General features: G+C 39.4%; 1 protein-coding gene across 12 annotated transcripts in view; it reads right to left on the bottom strand.

Annotated features, from left to right (window-relative positions):
- Window positions 1–15,497, bottom strand: part of Dscam2 (Down syndrome cell adhesion molecule 2) — a 151,723-nt gene extending 136,226 nt beyond the window's left edge. For all 12 annotated transcript variants that reach the window (XR_004235311.1, XR_004235312.1, XM_031980633.2 and 9 more), the window contains exon 1: window positions 15,093–15,497. Coding sequence is in view for 10 of the 12 variants with exons in the window: in XM_031980633.2 (XP_031836493.1) it covers window positions 15,093–15,120 (28 nt within the window). In the remaining 2 variants the exon portion in view is untranslated. The remainder of the gene's footprint in view (window positions 1–15,092) is intronic.
- Between the last annotated feature and the right edge of the window lie 594 nt (window positions 15,498–16,091).

Here is a 16,091-nt window from a genome sequence, read left to right as displayed (position 1 = left end):
CCATGATTGACAATAAACTGCTTAGTCCACAATGTGTTCATAACAAATAGCTTTGCATCTATCGACGTTACGTTTCGCGAAGTTGCGTGCAATGGGCGAGTGTGGCGAAATGTCGATTAAATTTTCAAGAAGTCCACTTAAAGTTTGGAAGGCGATTATTAAAGCACGGTTCATATGTATGACCGCCGGTGGCCCGGTGCGTGCACGTGCTGTTCCATGGACCCTCGGTAGTGCCGGGGAGGCACGTATGACAGCCCGTACACGTTACGTTACCAGCTACTAAATTATTCCGCGATAAACGTGTTTACGTACGTTTAGTTGCGCGGTCAGCGCCGGCTACTTTAATCGCCCCGGCAAATGAACGTGTCATCCGTTCGATTGAATCGAACGCGCCGCGAACACGCTGGCGAATAAATAATACGATAAAGAGGCTTAACACCTAAACGGCACACTCACGTTTTCATCGGGAACTCGATCATCCTATAGTGGCATTTAATACCATAAAACACGAATTCGTATTTAACGTCAGATATTTACTTTTCTCGAATTAACTCGTTAAATGGCAATGAATATACTTCAGTTTGTTTTTAGTCTTGCCATGTATTTACCCAGAGATTCCTAATCTAAATTTTTCTGTAAAATTCGTAGGACGGGAAAGAAAGTTGTAATCGTATTCATACTAAGCTGCAGCAATTTTGTTCGTTATCATTCCCTGCAGTTTTTGTTCGTATATGTAATAATTGTGATTAAGAAATTGGTTCGTTAACATGTTAAACTCATGTAAAACAGAGTTTTCTGTTGGAATAAAGATTTTTTCAGATGACGAATTATTATGTAAAAAATTAAAAGTTTACCTTTATAGTAAGTTAGAGTATAATTTATATTGTATACAACATACCAGTAAATATTAAATTGATATTAGTTCTCTTTTACATCCAGTGCCGTGTTTAGATTTATTCACGATGGTACATCGATGAAATTTTCAAACGCGGCAAATACGTGTCTGCTGCAACACTCACCAAATCGTTTGCTCACGTTTAAAAATTCAAACGTAAACTCTTCGTTACTTTGCGATTAGGAATTTTTACTTGACTGTTGTTTCCCAATTTATATACAATATAATTCTATAAATCTATAAATCTATAAATCTATAAATCTATACATCTATAAATCGTAAACAAGTTTCAAACGATTGAACTATCGAAGACATCAATCAGAGGGGCGAGAAAACATTCCAGACATTTCAACCCTTATTTAAAAGAATACTTATTGTAATAGTGTTCTACTGTCTTCATCATTATATTCCACTTCACCTCCTGTCAAAGATCATTCTCAATATCATCGAACTATATCAAACACGAATCTCAAACATCAAGAAGAATATTTCGCCCCCGAAATGTCACATCCTTCTCCATTAATGTCCTGCCGTTTTATACGCTCCGTTTTCAAAGGTTGACCCAGTTGATATAGTTACGCAGCGCTATTTAAATTATCTCTTAATACCCGTCCTGGCTGAAGTAGCCAAGATAATGAGCTCATTACCGTGCAAATTAGCCCCACGATTCGTTCGTCGGGCTAAGAAGATCCGTCGACAGCACACACGCCGTCGCCGTCGACGCTGCAACTCGTTAAGAATGTTGCCGAAGAGCTATTGAAGACCATGGAGAACCTCGTAAAACCTGCGCAGAAGAAAATGCAGGCGGTGTGTGCATGCATGGCCGAATAGAGGAGACCACGTTAAGTCGCTTTCACACGGTGATACAAGTATCGCGCGACCGCAGTTTGAGATACTAGTACAACATACGTGAATAAGATACTGAGTGTTGCACAAGAGTTGATCTCTGGAAGGAATGGAGATACAGGGTAAATCGGGGAGAGATGGCCCACTTTTCTTGAATGAACTATTACAAAAGAAATATCGCTAATACCTAACAGAACAAAGTATATTTATGAATGTGAATTATATATACGAAGCATAATTAAGTAGGCGTCTGAGCAAGATTTTGTGTACCATTAAAAACAATTGAAAATATAGATATTTGACTATCTAAACGAGATCAGGCCATCTCACCTGAAATTACTCTAATGGGTCAGTTTTCATCTTTTTTCAATTCATTTTCGATACTGATTTTCTATTCCTCGATACAGTTAAATATAACCGATAAAAACTATAAACAAAGCACATATCTGGTCATCGAGTCATGAACGACACAGTACTTGATACATCGTATTGTGTAACTAAGAATTCGGTTGTTGTAATTATTGACTCTGTTATTCGATACCCCACGTATCTCGTGTATCATGTTATTCGAGAGTTGCATATACGTTCGGTATCCATCGTACCATATCGCGGTTTCATCTTTTTCGTCTCATTTTCAATACTATAGTAATTTGCTATTCGCCAATACGATCGCACGTAACCATAAATGCCCCCATAAACACTGAATCATTCGACGATACAGGCATCGCTACAAGCGATGGGTTTGAGGCTTTTTCATTTTTTCGAATGCAACATGTATTATGAAACTTTGCCTGCATCGCCGCATCTTTCAATGTGTATGGAGACCTAAACTCCTTAACAACTTCGTCATTAATAATTTATTGAAGACTCAGACAAATTTTATGTATATTCTATGTCCACTTTTGCTGTGAAATATAATACTTGATAATGGAAAAATAATATTTCATTTGAATTCACAAGAATTGAGTAATATTTATGTTTGTTGAATTCTGTTTAAAATCTTCGCTACGAATCTCGCACGTTGTTGTAAGGCAAGAGGTTAAGAAACGTTGGAAATCTGCCTAGAAATCAGCGGGTCGTAGGTAATAAACAACATTTTGAAGGTTGATGAAATTACGGACGACCGATCTGCATGACCAATGACACTGTCCAGACACAGCGTCTTTCGTCAACGTTGTCGATGCACGTCAAGGACCTATAGACATTGGAATTGCAAAGAGGGACAAACAAATAACAGATAGAAAGAAGTTTCTAGAGAAAATTAATGATCCCACAAAGATGGGGATCGATACGCGAGAGATCGATCTTCCTCAAAGAAGGCGACATGAACGCCCGCGAATCAATCTAGAAACCCCTCATGCTTCTCCCGAAATTCATGGTCCTCCTCTTTGCTTCTGCACGCTTCATCCTACGTTGGTATCTTCACCTATTTACTCGTATGCAAGATTTTTAAAAGTTTTCATACATGATATGTCAACCTATCCTCTTCTTTCCAGTTATCTAATATCTCTTATATTCTGTTTCAGAATTTTACGTGAACATACCTGAGGCAATTCTTCTTTTCCTCTTTTAGGTAACCACCAATTAGGTACCGCCTGATTAAAAAGAAACCCGGCGAAGCAGTCTATAGCAGTCTTACCCGAATTATGGATCAGTTGCAGATCAGTCTGGATTAATCTCATGACAGTCTCATGGTATTCTTGTAATTGTAGTTATACGCAGGAGTTCTCGCCTCACAACGCAGAGCACGCTACTTCATAGAATATAGTACGAAATATACGTTATTGTAAATACTATTCAGTAGTGTCTCCTTATTACTTTCAACCATTTCTTTACACAACCAATGAAAATTGTAAACGAAACACATAGCGAACAACCCTTCCCGTTTCATGCTGTCCGGCGTGCCAACTCTGGTGCAACGGGCGGTACGTGTATCGTCGTGTGAAAGCGACCTTAACGTGCGCGAGGGAGGCACACGCCGCGGAGCGTGAAAGGAGCGCGCGTGTGCCGTGCTTTTGTCGTCGCTGACGGCGGCCCCGAAAGCGGCGATGAAAAGCAATCCCGGCGAATGAAAATAAACGGCCTGGCGGACCACTCGACGAACCAACTGGCGTGCGTGTTACGATCGAGAGTTTGAGAGAGGGTCGATGATCGGGGAGAGGGTGACCGGCGGAGCACCGAAGGAGCACGTACGAAGCGCTGGATGCTGTAGCGAGGGGTGGCAACGCGCGGCTTAAGTTCGACAGTTTCACCCATGGCCGATCAGGAAATTGGTCCTCCTTTCTCCGTTTTATCGCGCGTAAAACTGTGACGCCTTTAACCCGGCGACGACTTAATTTACCGACACAATGGCGCGCTCTTTCAGCGGATCGACCCGTCGTTGGACCCCCAGCTGTTGCGTTCTTGTATCAGTAGATGAGCCCGAACGTAATTTTCGTTCTTGTTGATGCGAATATGCGAAATAAAGAGGTCAATGAATTGGGAAGTGGATGATGAAATAGACGAATATGGTATCCGCTAAAGAACCTCGATTATTCGGTTGTTTGAATCGTCGGTGCACCGTTTTTCATTTGTTCTTTTATGATGTTTTTTATGTTTGATTATCCGAACCAATTGAATTCAATTAGTGCGAATCGGAGTTTAAGTATAGCGCGCACTATTTCATTCGTTTTAACCGCGTTGAAACTGGGATCGTTATTTCCCTCGCGCGCAAAAGTACTTATGTATTATATTGAATTCAATAGCGTCTATTGCGATACTCCAATTAGTGATAGTACTTACGTTCATATTAATTGTGTTGAGACGAGTAAGAATTTGTATTAGTTTCAATATTTAGAATTATGTGTTTTTCATGTGATATTCAGATGCGAGAAATGCAGTATTTCTGCATTGAAAATGACTATGTAATGATTTAAATATTGAATATGAATTTTATTGAAAATTTTACTAAAGGGACGTATTATTATACTCGAGTGTAACATGTACCCAGCATATGGGAAGATGTATGAAAAGTTCATCCCCAATACTCTGTTGAAAATAAAAGCTATTGAATTGAACATTGAAAATGGCGTATACTTTGTACTCGCGATACAAGAACCGCTATTTTAAAGCACGAAGTGCAGTGAAAATTACGAGTGTTATATTCAACATTTACGCAATAAAACACCATTTGTGTATAAACTAAAAATATGTTTCCCTGCCCAATGGCGATTCTGTTCTTAATTAAAGTAAACAATGAAACTTCCCCAATGTCACTTTATTACGAAAAAAACAAGAAATATCCAATCAAAATAGTATATTAAGAAAACTAGCATAAACCTTCATCATTAAAATTACTACAAAGATGATGTAGTCATTTTAATGATACACAACTAGACAGTTACCATTACACCTTCTCATACATAAGAATGTTATAATAATTGAATTAAATAACAGGATAGTTCGCAGTGAACTGTGATGATAATAACCATTTCTAGCTCTCGAAGTGTTCGGCATTAAAAAAAATCCGATAACGGTCGTGAAGAAGTCTATAAAAGAGACACAGTCGTCTAAACTCTGACGCGCCAACCCCCGTTTCGAATCTCCGTTGAAGTTTCCTGCTCGAAAATTGGATCCGACGTCCCCCCGCGCACTTTTTTCGTCAAAATTTCCCGGGCGATTCGCACAGACGATCCTTGGGTAACTACTACGCGAAGCAGATCGACGCATAACATCGAAAGTTTTATCGAAAAGAAGAAGCCGCTCGATCGGTTTCAGCAGTTTCGCTTCCGTGACTTCGGATGGCTTCTTGCTTCTTCCAGTTGCTGCTTCGTGACCATTTTGTAATCCCCTCAGATACTGTTTGAGATATTGAACAGGTCATGCACTTTCCTAAAAATGTACTCTTTTAAATTGAACGGGCGTATTTTATTATTACTTATTTTATTTATTAAATGATTCTTATTCACTCAGGTGATATGTTACTTTTCTTACAATATTCTCGCGATTTTTTAATAAAACAATTGAATTTGTTAAAAATCATACATTCCCCAAACTACATACTTTCTTAATAAACTTTTTACATTATTACTTAGAAATATATAATTTTGACAAAATTCGCTGAATGTTTAATAAAGTATTAAAAACACATTAACGAATGTTTAACCAAGTTCCCTTAACAATCCTTGATAAATGACATTTACGATGCATATTATAACAAAATAAGGTAACTGTAAATCCACAGTCTTCAAATTCCCTTTTGCTATAACGTTTCGAACAAATGTAAATAATTGAATAGCTTAATAACTTGTTTCTCTAAAACACTGCAAAACAATATTCCAAAAGAAATCAATAAATTATTAATGAATTTGAAATGTTGGCAAACTTACACTGTGCAAAAATGATATACCTACATCCGCTAACCTAATCTGTTTTTACGTGGAATATCTTCAAAATATTTGCACAATTTACAAAATGCCTTGTACGGTATCTGTCCCTGTAGACTCCGCATACATTTTACGTTAAAAGCTGGAAAGCGTCTTTCGACAACCACAATAGCAGTCTGTAACTTGGCGAATACCGGTCGGGAAAGGTAGCTATTGGCGAGAGAAAATTGACGGGTCGAAGGAGCCGTGGATCGGCGCGGAAAGTCGACGGAAAGCGATTTAGATACATCTGGATTGAAACTGAGGCCGTCGCCCCTTCGAGGAAGAAAATTTAGCCCGCGTCCTGACCATTTTCCTTACCGAGCAAAGTTTCACGTTGGGCATTTACAATTGAAATTACTTTGCTCCGCCGTCTACGGAGATTATTACTTTAAGCTGCACCCGCGAACACCGATATTCCCTTTTTTCAAGGGGGGAAATACTTGCCCCGGGTAATTTCATGTTGTGAGTCGCCATGAAATTTTCTTTCTACGTTCTATTCTATTTTCTTTCTATTTTTCTTTTTTACGTTCACAAAAGGATTTTAATGATATTGTTGTTAGGTAGTCACTTTTATGGAAAGAGGAAATTGAATTCTTGTAGATATATTTTATTGTTGTATATAACCATCTTTTATTATTATATGTATATAATATTCTCTAATTTCTTCTATTAATATTAAATATAAATTTATTAAACTATATAATTATATTATTCTATTAATCTTTTGCAGTCGATTTATTTTTAAAACAATTTCCAATATTCTATAAGAAATTTGTATTGTCATCTGTAGCATGACATACGAGTGTGAAGTGTTAACATTATTGAAACTTGAAAAGAGTAATTGTCGTGGAACAAATTTAAAGGATGTTTTTCAAATTAATATTTTCGCTAATTATTAAATATTCTAAAATACTGGTTTTTTTTGTGTAAGCTGTAAGGGTTCTTAATACTCTTGCAGTACATTATGATTTTTAACCGATGGTTGAGATTTGTTTCTCCCGAGCGACAAATAATAAAAAGATAGTCTCGTAAATTGATCACCCGACGCCTCGCGAGACGAGGATTGCACGTTCTTCCATTAATGTATCAGATGAATGTGGTTTATTATTCATGGGCCAATGATAAATTGCTTTGAACTGTGAGATATTTGTCCAGAAAACGTGTCGTGCTAACGTTACGCGTACAACGAATGATGATCGATGAACGGCCAGTAAAGTCTCGCAGCTTGGTGCAGAATTCTCAGGTGAAAAAGGAGAATTGATGAAGGAACGTGAATAGAGCAAGCGGAATCTGAACTGATAAGAAGTACAAACAAGGGAAGGATTTGTGAAAAATCAGACTAATCACATGCAATGTTTTGAACCATGTTTTTTAAACATCAATCTTCAAATTGGAAGAAACGTCAACAGAAAAATTTTAACTACTAAAGGGTACTAACGATTAAAACATTTATGAAACATCGGATAAAATGCATAAAATTTTTTAAACATTCTTTTGAAACACTGATATTTGAATTCGAAAGAAATAAAGGAAACGAAACCTTAATTAATAAGAACAGGCAACGAAAATATAAAAAATTCCACAAGGCATGCGTATACAATTTTTTGACACATATATTCGAAGTATTATTCTTCCGATTCAAATATTAAAGCCAAATGGATTTTGAACGAAATCAACAATATCAAGAGTAGTTGACATTTAATATTCTAATATGGAGCACAAGCATTGACAAACCTTGTTTGTACCGCTGCGCCATATTTTCTTCCTAATTTACAATAATAGTGGAGAAACTGGTATAAATGAGCAATTTAAATTTGTTCACCGTTGAAAGAATATGAAAAGAGCTTTCTAAATTGGAACGGGAGCTAATGAAGTAGAATGAATGGAGTTACAAATGAAGCAAAGCGAGAGAAGATATTATGATTCGCTACCGAGAGAGTAAAACTTCCTCGCTGTTCGCGACACTCGAGCAAAGGAGTCAAAGAAATAACTGTTTGAATGAACGAGGAACAAGATGTATTCGAATTCATTAGGTTAAGTGTGTACAAAGAAAATGAAATGCAATATTATTTCGCGATTGATTCTTCATTATCTTTCTTTCATTTTGATCAATTTTGTATTTCCAAGTAATGTAGACAAACTATGATAGCATTGAAATAAAATAAAGCAGAATATTGAATAAGTTCTTGTTATTATTTGGAACATTGATGCATTTCGTGAGATTAGAAAGTAAATTTGATATTAAATGTAGACTACTCGAAAATAGTTGGTAGAATCTAATAGTGACTACGTCCAATGAACAGGAGCCAATACTTGTCATCTGAAACCTGTACAATCCGATATTGGTCACTCAGGACTCATAAAAGCTGATAGCAGTCAGATCGCAATCGAATGAGTTAATACTGATCAAACCGATTTGATGAAAACCAACGTTTGAGCTGCTTTTTGAAAAGAAACTTTCGAATGTGTTGGATCATTAAATTTGTTCGTATCCTCTTTAAATAATTGAGTTCTGACATTGAAAATACTTAATCTCTTAACTCATAATATCCAAGTAAATTACTAATTAAAAATAATTGGTTATTACAAATAAAATAACTGTTGCTAATTTAAATACAGAATAAATCATAAGATGAGTGATTATCTTTGCACTTTAGTGCAGTTAACTGAAAATAGTTAACTAAAACGTTCACTGAATATTATAGAACTGTGTGTTGTATTTCGGTTATTGTTGTTTGCTACAAGTCGATAGAATGTACAGTTTAGTAACGGAATTTGGCACAGTACGCTACAGACATTTCAGGCAGCACAGACCCATGAGGCCATCGACATCCTTGAGATCCATGAAACCCCCGAGATAAAGGAGATCTAACCCACACCCCTGAAACTCCTGAGACCCAGGAAACAGGTCTGACATAGACACTATGGGGTCTGACATCCCCTATGTAAAGGTAGAGCCCCATGTCAACCATATTGTGTGTTTGCGTGTACATTATATGAATTTTGAGAAGACAAGTCGCTGACTAGACATTATAGTTATAATATGCAAACCAGCTTTGACGCGAACATTGTGGGCGTCCAGTATAACAAATAAAGTTTGCGCACACATTGCCAAAGAAACAGTGTGTATGCACATTTCTCATGTATTAAAACCCGTTTACGAACTACCGTTACCGAGTTACGAAACTATTATCACTATTTACATTAAACATCACATAAATCACACGTTACCTTACACGCATTTTTAAACAAATCTTTCATACATTCAATTACAGCAATCAATTTTAATTCCACTGCAGTTTATTCATACATTCGAGCTATTACTACGAAAGTGGAAACACTACTAACAATTTCCTTGCACTCCTAAGCTCATCGATACAAACAAAACAATAAAATTCAAGTAAACCCAAATAAAAGTAACTAAACCAACATATCACAATACTAACAAAATAAAACTACAATTAGGCAAAACGAACAGCACTAAAAAAAGACCGCAGCACGGATAATACGCTTTCAATAAAATATTGTGTACCTAAGAACTCCAGAAACACCTGAATAACACCGAAACGTGTTATTCACAAGTTCCTCCGCGTTTCCTGTGTGAAATGTATCTCCTGTCCAGTGACGAGGGTTGTTCTGAATATAATCAGAGACAGAGTAGAGACAGAGAGCGAGAGAGAGAGAGAGAGAGAGAGAGTGAGGGGGGGGGGGGGAGTATACGAATCAGTTTCACGGAGTTTATATTCATAACGAATAACTTATTCAGTCGACCGGGGTGTGCCCATCGGGATGTATACGTAGGCTCGTCACGTTGCCTCGTATTATCCACATAATCGGAGAACGTGCCAACGAGTGAGCCCATGGCACTTCGTCGCCCGTCCCCACTCTCTGTTGCATCCACCATCTACGAGCAACCCTTCAGACTGTCTGGGGATCCGTGTACAAACCTGGTATACTTGAGCGATAATTTTCCCAGTGACTGACAGGCTCTACCAGCCACTGAACTATTTCCACCCCCATCAACCCTCATCTTCGGTTTTTGTATTCGGGACAGAGTATTAAAGTATTCGCGTTCTACCGGATCAGGACCGGTTTTGCGCTTTTTTTCTCCCTCTTTGCCGGCATCGTTCGGCTTGACATTCCCCCGCGATAAAGTTCGATCGATATTTTAACTCTCGCGGATTCACCCTCCCCCGACCGCTCCTCGCCGATATTTTTTCCCGCAGTTATCTGTTTGCCCGGGGGAAGGAAAAAATAAATGGGGAAGTCGAGCACGTCGAAACTTTAATTACGCGATTTCGCGTAATTACACCGCGACGGGATATTTTTTACGTTTGCCAGCTGGGAACGGGGCCGACGTCGAAAGGACAACTTCGGAACTTTTCGAGATGTAACTTTTCTGCGGGCACGGCTAATCAAAATTCCGATGGAAGAGTGCTCGAGCGTTTTGTGTATAGAAATCCTTGGCGGGATTCACTTTTCTGGGACGGGTTTCTATGATGATCGGGCTGTTTGTGCCGCTTGTTTTTTCTGTCGAGCAGCGTGCTTTTTGATTGTTCCTTGAGAGGAGTAATTACTTGGTTTGTTCACTTTCGGACCTAGAAACTGTGTTTTTGCACACGGTGTTTCAGAATGTTTGTTTGAAAGAGTCAATCTAGCGAAATGATATTGAACAAAGAATATTCGCGGTTTTGTATGTTATTTAATAGCTGAAATGTTAGAAAGTTTTATGTATTGCTGAGAAATTTAGTTTTGTGGCATATTAAGGAATATATTCTTTAAAGTGCTGCCATTATTCATTTTGTAATGAGATAGTACTTACACATAAGTTGACTGATATTACGGATGTATGAAATAAAAATGACTAAAATAATCTTTAGAATAACGTGAAATATCTACCATTGTCACAGTGCAACGAACAATCAAGAAATTAAACAAAATTACTTCAATCCTCTAAGATCCTTAACAGTAACCGTATTAACACATTTCCGACCGTGATCAGTCAAATAACTGACTACGTAATAAAAGTAAATAAGTCTGGTAAATTATTTTACTGGAAATGGAAACAAAAGAAAAGACAAAACTTGAAAAATTGATTAATCGGATAATATAGGAATTGATACAAAGTGAACGACAGAAAACGCAGAATCTTAAATCTGGTCATTTGACCGGTTCCCGATATAGTTACTATTAAACACACCAATCCTCCAACGATCACGTTAACCAGCACACACTCCTTTTCTCGTGCGGAACCAGAGATTCCTGTCCCGTCGCCGAGTCATCCTACACGCGAGACATCGGGAACGTCTTATCTACTTATCCATAATTTCGCACAATGTACCAGCAGACAAAGGGTGATTGAAGGTTTGCTTAGCCATTAAAATATTCCATTAACCGTCCCGGTCTGTGTGCATTCGGGCTCACGGTAGGTCAGGTGAACTGCTACAAGGAAGAGGGGAAGATAAGGCGAAGACGACGATGACGCTGTGGAGAAAGATGGTGGGAAGGTTGAAGAGGGACGAGCAGATAGGACGAATGGGGTAGGAAGGATGGAAGGACGGTGAAGGAACCTTATTAAGGGTGTCTGTTCCGCCCCCTCGAGCGCTTAAATTTCAAACTGTCGCTCGGCGAAACACGGCGACGTCGTTAAGGCTCGACCGTCGAGATTAAAGGCTTTCGAGATTCGAGAGATTTAAAGTCTGGAATTGTCCGCAATTAGTGCGAAACGCCGGGAGAGGGAGAGGACAGTGGCCGTAGGGACATCCGACGGGGGTGGGTGGGAAGGGGGCGGGCGTGGGGGCGGTTTAGAGGGTAGCAGTGGTGAGCGGTAAGCTCCTTCAGGAAACTACAGAGAGCTTCCTACAAGAAGCGAAAGAACCAGCTAAACGTTAACGAGAGAGGTCTTAAGATGCGTCGCGATCATTATCGACGTTCTTCATTGTCTGAGCGATGTCGCCTTTTCCCTGGACCAGACAAAAGTATTGTTCTACGGGACACAAATAAGAAGATGCATCCACCCCCTTTGTGGACGTTGACGCGAGGCCCGTTTCCATTTCGCGGACGGGGTACGCTGGTTCTTTGACTTTTTTCTTCTTGGGCTACCCACCCTTCGAGATTCGCTTGATACGGTTACGGTGATTGTGGGGTTTGATCGGGAATTATGGGGAAGTCTTTTGGGAATAGTGGAGCGGGAAGATTGTGTTGGGGTGATTAGTTGGATGGGATGGACCCGAGGTATTCGAGTTTATGGAAGTTTCAGACTTTGCGTTTAAAAGTTTATGACTATGATTGCGTAATATTACTGGAGTTTTAGATTGATTACATTATATTACGTTCATTTTGGCGAGCTTCAAATAGTAATGATGAATTAAATAATGGATCGCCTATAAAAGGAAGATATTCCTTCGACAAGAATTCTGTTTCTTACATGAAACATGGAAGAAGATTGTAGAATGCCAGAGAAAATATTTTTACAGTAAAATGTTGTCTATTGTGTGTGGAAATAAATGTGATGCAATAATATTGGAAACTTTTATTGTAAATTTTATATTTAATCAAAGGTTTTTGAAATATTTGATTATGAGATGCATTGATATTTTACAATTTGAGAACAAAATTTTTGCACTGATATAGTACTGCAGGACTTTTGATTACGTTAATTTCAGTTTCTATTATACTTTAACTTTAACGAATACATTCCTATTGTAGTTTATAAATTTTGTGGTACCAGTTTGAACCCCAGAACACTGAAATACAGAACTAGGATCGAGCATACGAGCTATACTATTCAACTTTCTATTCAATTTCACTAACGATACTATTCAATATTGTTTCAAGTTTTGTATATAATAATTAAGTGGTATTTTTCAGAATAACAATTTTGTATTTATGATCGCAAGTTATTTGATATTTTTTAAATAATATTTGTGCACTTGCACACTTGTCACAAATGAATTTTAGTTTTTCCAGTAAATTAATATTACGTTGTATAAATGTTTATTAAATGGAGAAAAAAGTAAAGCTCCGGTTTTAATTAATAGGCTTCACCCTTTAAAAATATTATTTCAATGAAATTCAAAATAAAGGTGTCAACTGGGGCGAACTGTTCTCTAGAATAAAAACACGGAAATCCTTTTAAATATAAATTGTACACGAGTGCTTTTTAATGAGACTTTTTTATGAGAGGATTTTCTGAAGAATATTCTATGAAAGAAGGAGAATTGTTGCGTGCTTCAATGTATACCTGTGCATGGAACATTACTAATTGTTCGATTGATTGTGACCGAGATTCAATTTCAAACTTGATATAATCCAACCATTAACTGCACCAATTAAAATAGATACATCGGTATTCCGTGAAAATATAATATAATATTTTGTAACGAATTTAAACGAATTCTAATAATTCTGGTCTGTCATATAAAAAAAAATATTTGTTCTATATACTTGTACAAAGTTCTAAAAATTTTCTATCAAACTTACTTAAATTACAAACTAATAAGTTGCAAACATTTTCCGGTTAAACGCACTCCTCCTATTTATAATCAATGATTTACATATCACTCGATATAAAGTTCAGTCAAATAAATCAAAATCTTGCGACGCGTAACTAAAATATAGCACCAACAGCACAATAAGAAAACTCATTTTACCACAATTATCATTTGAAAAATATTATTCAATAAAATTTGAAGTAAATTTTAGTTGATGCAATTATAGGAATGCATATCCTAGTTTACTATTCTTCAAACTTCAATTTTCAAGTCAATATAAATGTAGACCACAGGTTTCTAGAAACAATTCAGTAAAATGTACAATATTTGTAAATCTAGTGTAAACAAACTTTCCAAACAAGTTCCCAATGATGTTCCTATCGTATACACAAACAAAATGAATATTTTCCAGTCCCTCCCGAATACGCTATTTACAACGATCGTGCTGTTCAACTGACCGTACACGCTGTTACATTCATAACAATCTCAGCCAGCCGACTTTCAACAGCCTCGAGAACCATTGTGCTCGTAAGTCACGTCCGAATCGAACACGGGGCGCGGATCAAACGAGATCAGGATGAATCGTGTCACGTATGTATGCATCGTGTGTATCGCGAGGGTCGGCACGAACCGTGTTTTCACGCATGAATCACTCACAGCGTCTAAAGGGAACGTCCGTGCTACCTAGTAACACGAGGAATCAGCGAGTCGAGTCCGCGGCTCCTTTCAATGACAAAGAAACTCAACTACACGCCATTCTCGTCCCCACAAATTCGATTTACACGAGCGGGTCACGTGTTCGCCAGTTATCTAGCAACCTACGAAGCAACTTCCCGAGGATACGTTAACCTTTTCCACTTCGAAACTTGCATTTTAACGACTTTTACATTTCCCCGTGGCAACTCCGTAACCAAACACACAATTCTCCAGACCAAATTTGCATCCGCTCGTTCATTATATCTAAGAACCATTAGCTTCCACTCCGTTCCGCATTCTTCTATATTTACACTTTAGAACGGTTCGTACCTTCCGAAACAATTTCAACGAACGCATCGAAGTGCAAAGGGTAAACATCACGCAAGATACAAACAGAAACTTCCGCAGTCTCTAAACATTCACGAAACCGTCACTATGCGGGCCACAGGAGAAGAGTCCTCAAGCAGCGTGATCCAAGAAAATCTCGAAAATAAACCGTTCTCCAGCCATTCATCCGTCGCATCCACGAGAAACCCTCGGAACCGACCTCGAAACGCTCCACCGGGATTTAATGTACCCGTCACATGCATTCGACCGTTATTCCTCGGACTCGGATCCCGAGGATCCTCGTTGGTCCTTTGAACTATGAAGAATCTCTCCATCCGATCGTTTCCTGTCGCCGGACGTGAAAGTCTCGAGGGGTGTCGCTGAAAGAATGAAGACACCGAAAGGGGGAGAGAGAGCGTACAGACTTACCGACGAAAATTAGGCATCGAGCCAGCATCGTTCGATCTTGTCCTTGGACCTGGGTCAACCTCGCGGCCGGCGTAGACGGAAGGAAGCGTGGCGTGCAGAGAAAGCCGGCTGTCGGTCGTCGACCGATGGCGCGCCGGTTCTTCGGTTGTCGCTGGTCACGGTTCCTCCGATCCGCTCGCGGTTTCGGTGTCGGACACGCGACAATGGTCACCGTGGTTGACGATGATCACCGGCCGAGCGATCTGACCGTGTCAGGCAGCGGTGGAGACGGTCGCCGCGGTCACGTCCGACGTCGACGACGGCGCAGCCGACCGCGAAAGCGCACGCGGCGGCGGTGATCAAAAAGGAGTCCGGCGGAAAACGCTCGGTGCGTCCACCTTCGCGAAAGTCTGTGGCCTCCGGCACCGCCGGCCACGACTGATCGTGCCGGAGAACCCCCGCGAGTACAGCCGCGCATGCGTCCCGACCCTCTCCTCGCGTACCCGCCACGATCCTCCTCCCTCTCGCCATTTAACATCACCCATCTCCCTCTATCGCTGGCTGGTCGTGTCGTAGGGGTTGGAAAGGGTAGCTGCAGGTGCCACGAAGAATGAAAGGGAGGACGTACGCTGCGCGGCCGTCGCACGCATCCACCATTCGGAGATGTTCCTGATGCGTTATACTTTTGTTTCGTTTCCTGTGCTTCCTTCTGCTTCTTCCCCGTCTTTCTTGTACTTTTTTTTCTTCCGTTGGGCTTCGTTTTTCTTTGCAAGCTTTTTCTTTGCTTGCTAGTCGAGCGTCTTTTTGGAGCATTGTTTTCAGGGAGGTCTGACGGGGAGATTCGGGGAACGCTGAACGATCGCTGCGATGGTTTTTGGGGTACCGGATGCTCGGGTTGGAGAACGAGGGAACGTTAAGTCGGTGATGGACGGTGAAATTGATATCTGGGTGGATGAGTATTTTTAGCCGTTTAACGAATATTTTGTAACTTTTGGTATGTTTGGCAGCGGGCATCGTAAA

This window comes from Nomia melanderi, chromosome 10 (assembly GCF_051020985.1).
Source record: "Nomia melanderi isolate GNS246 chromosome 10, iyNomMela1, whole genome shotgun sequence".
Taxonomy (NCBI): Eukaryota; Metazoa; Arthropoda; class Insecta; order Hymenoptera; family Halictidae; genus Nomia; species Nomia melanderi.
Note: the sequence above shows the minus strand (reverse complement) of the source record. Positions and strands in the feature narration are given on the sequence as shown.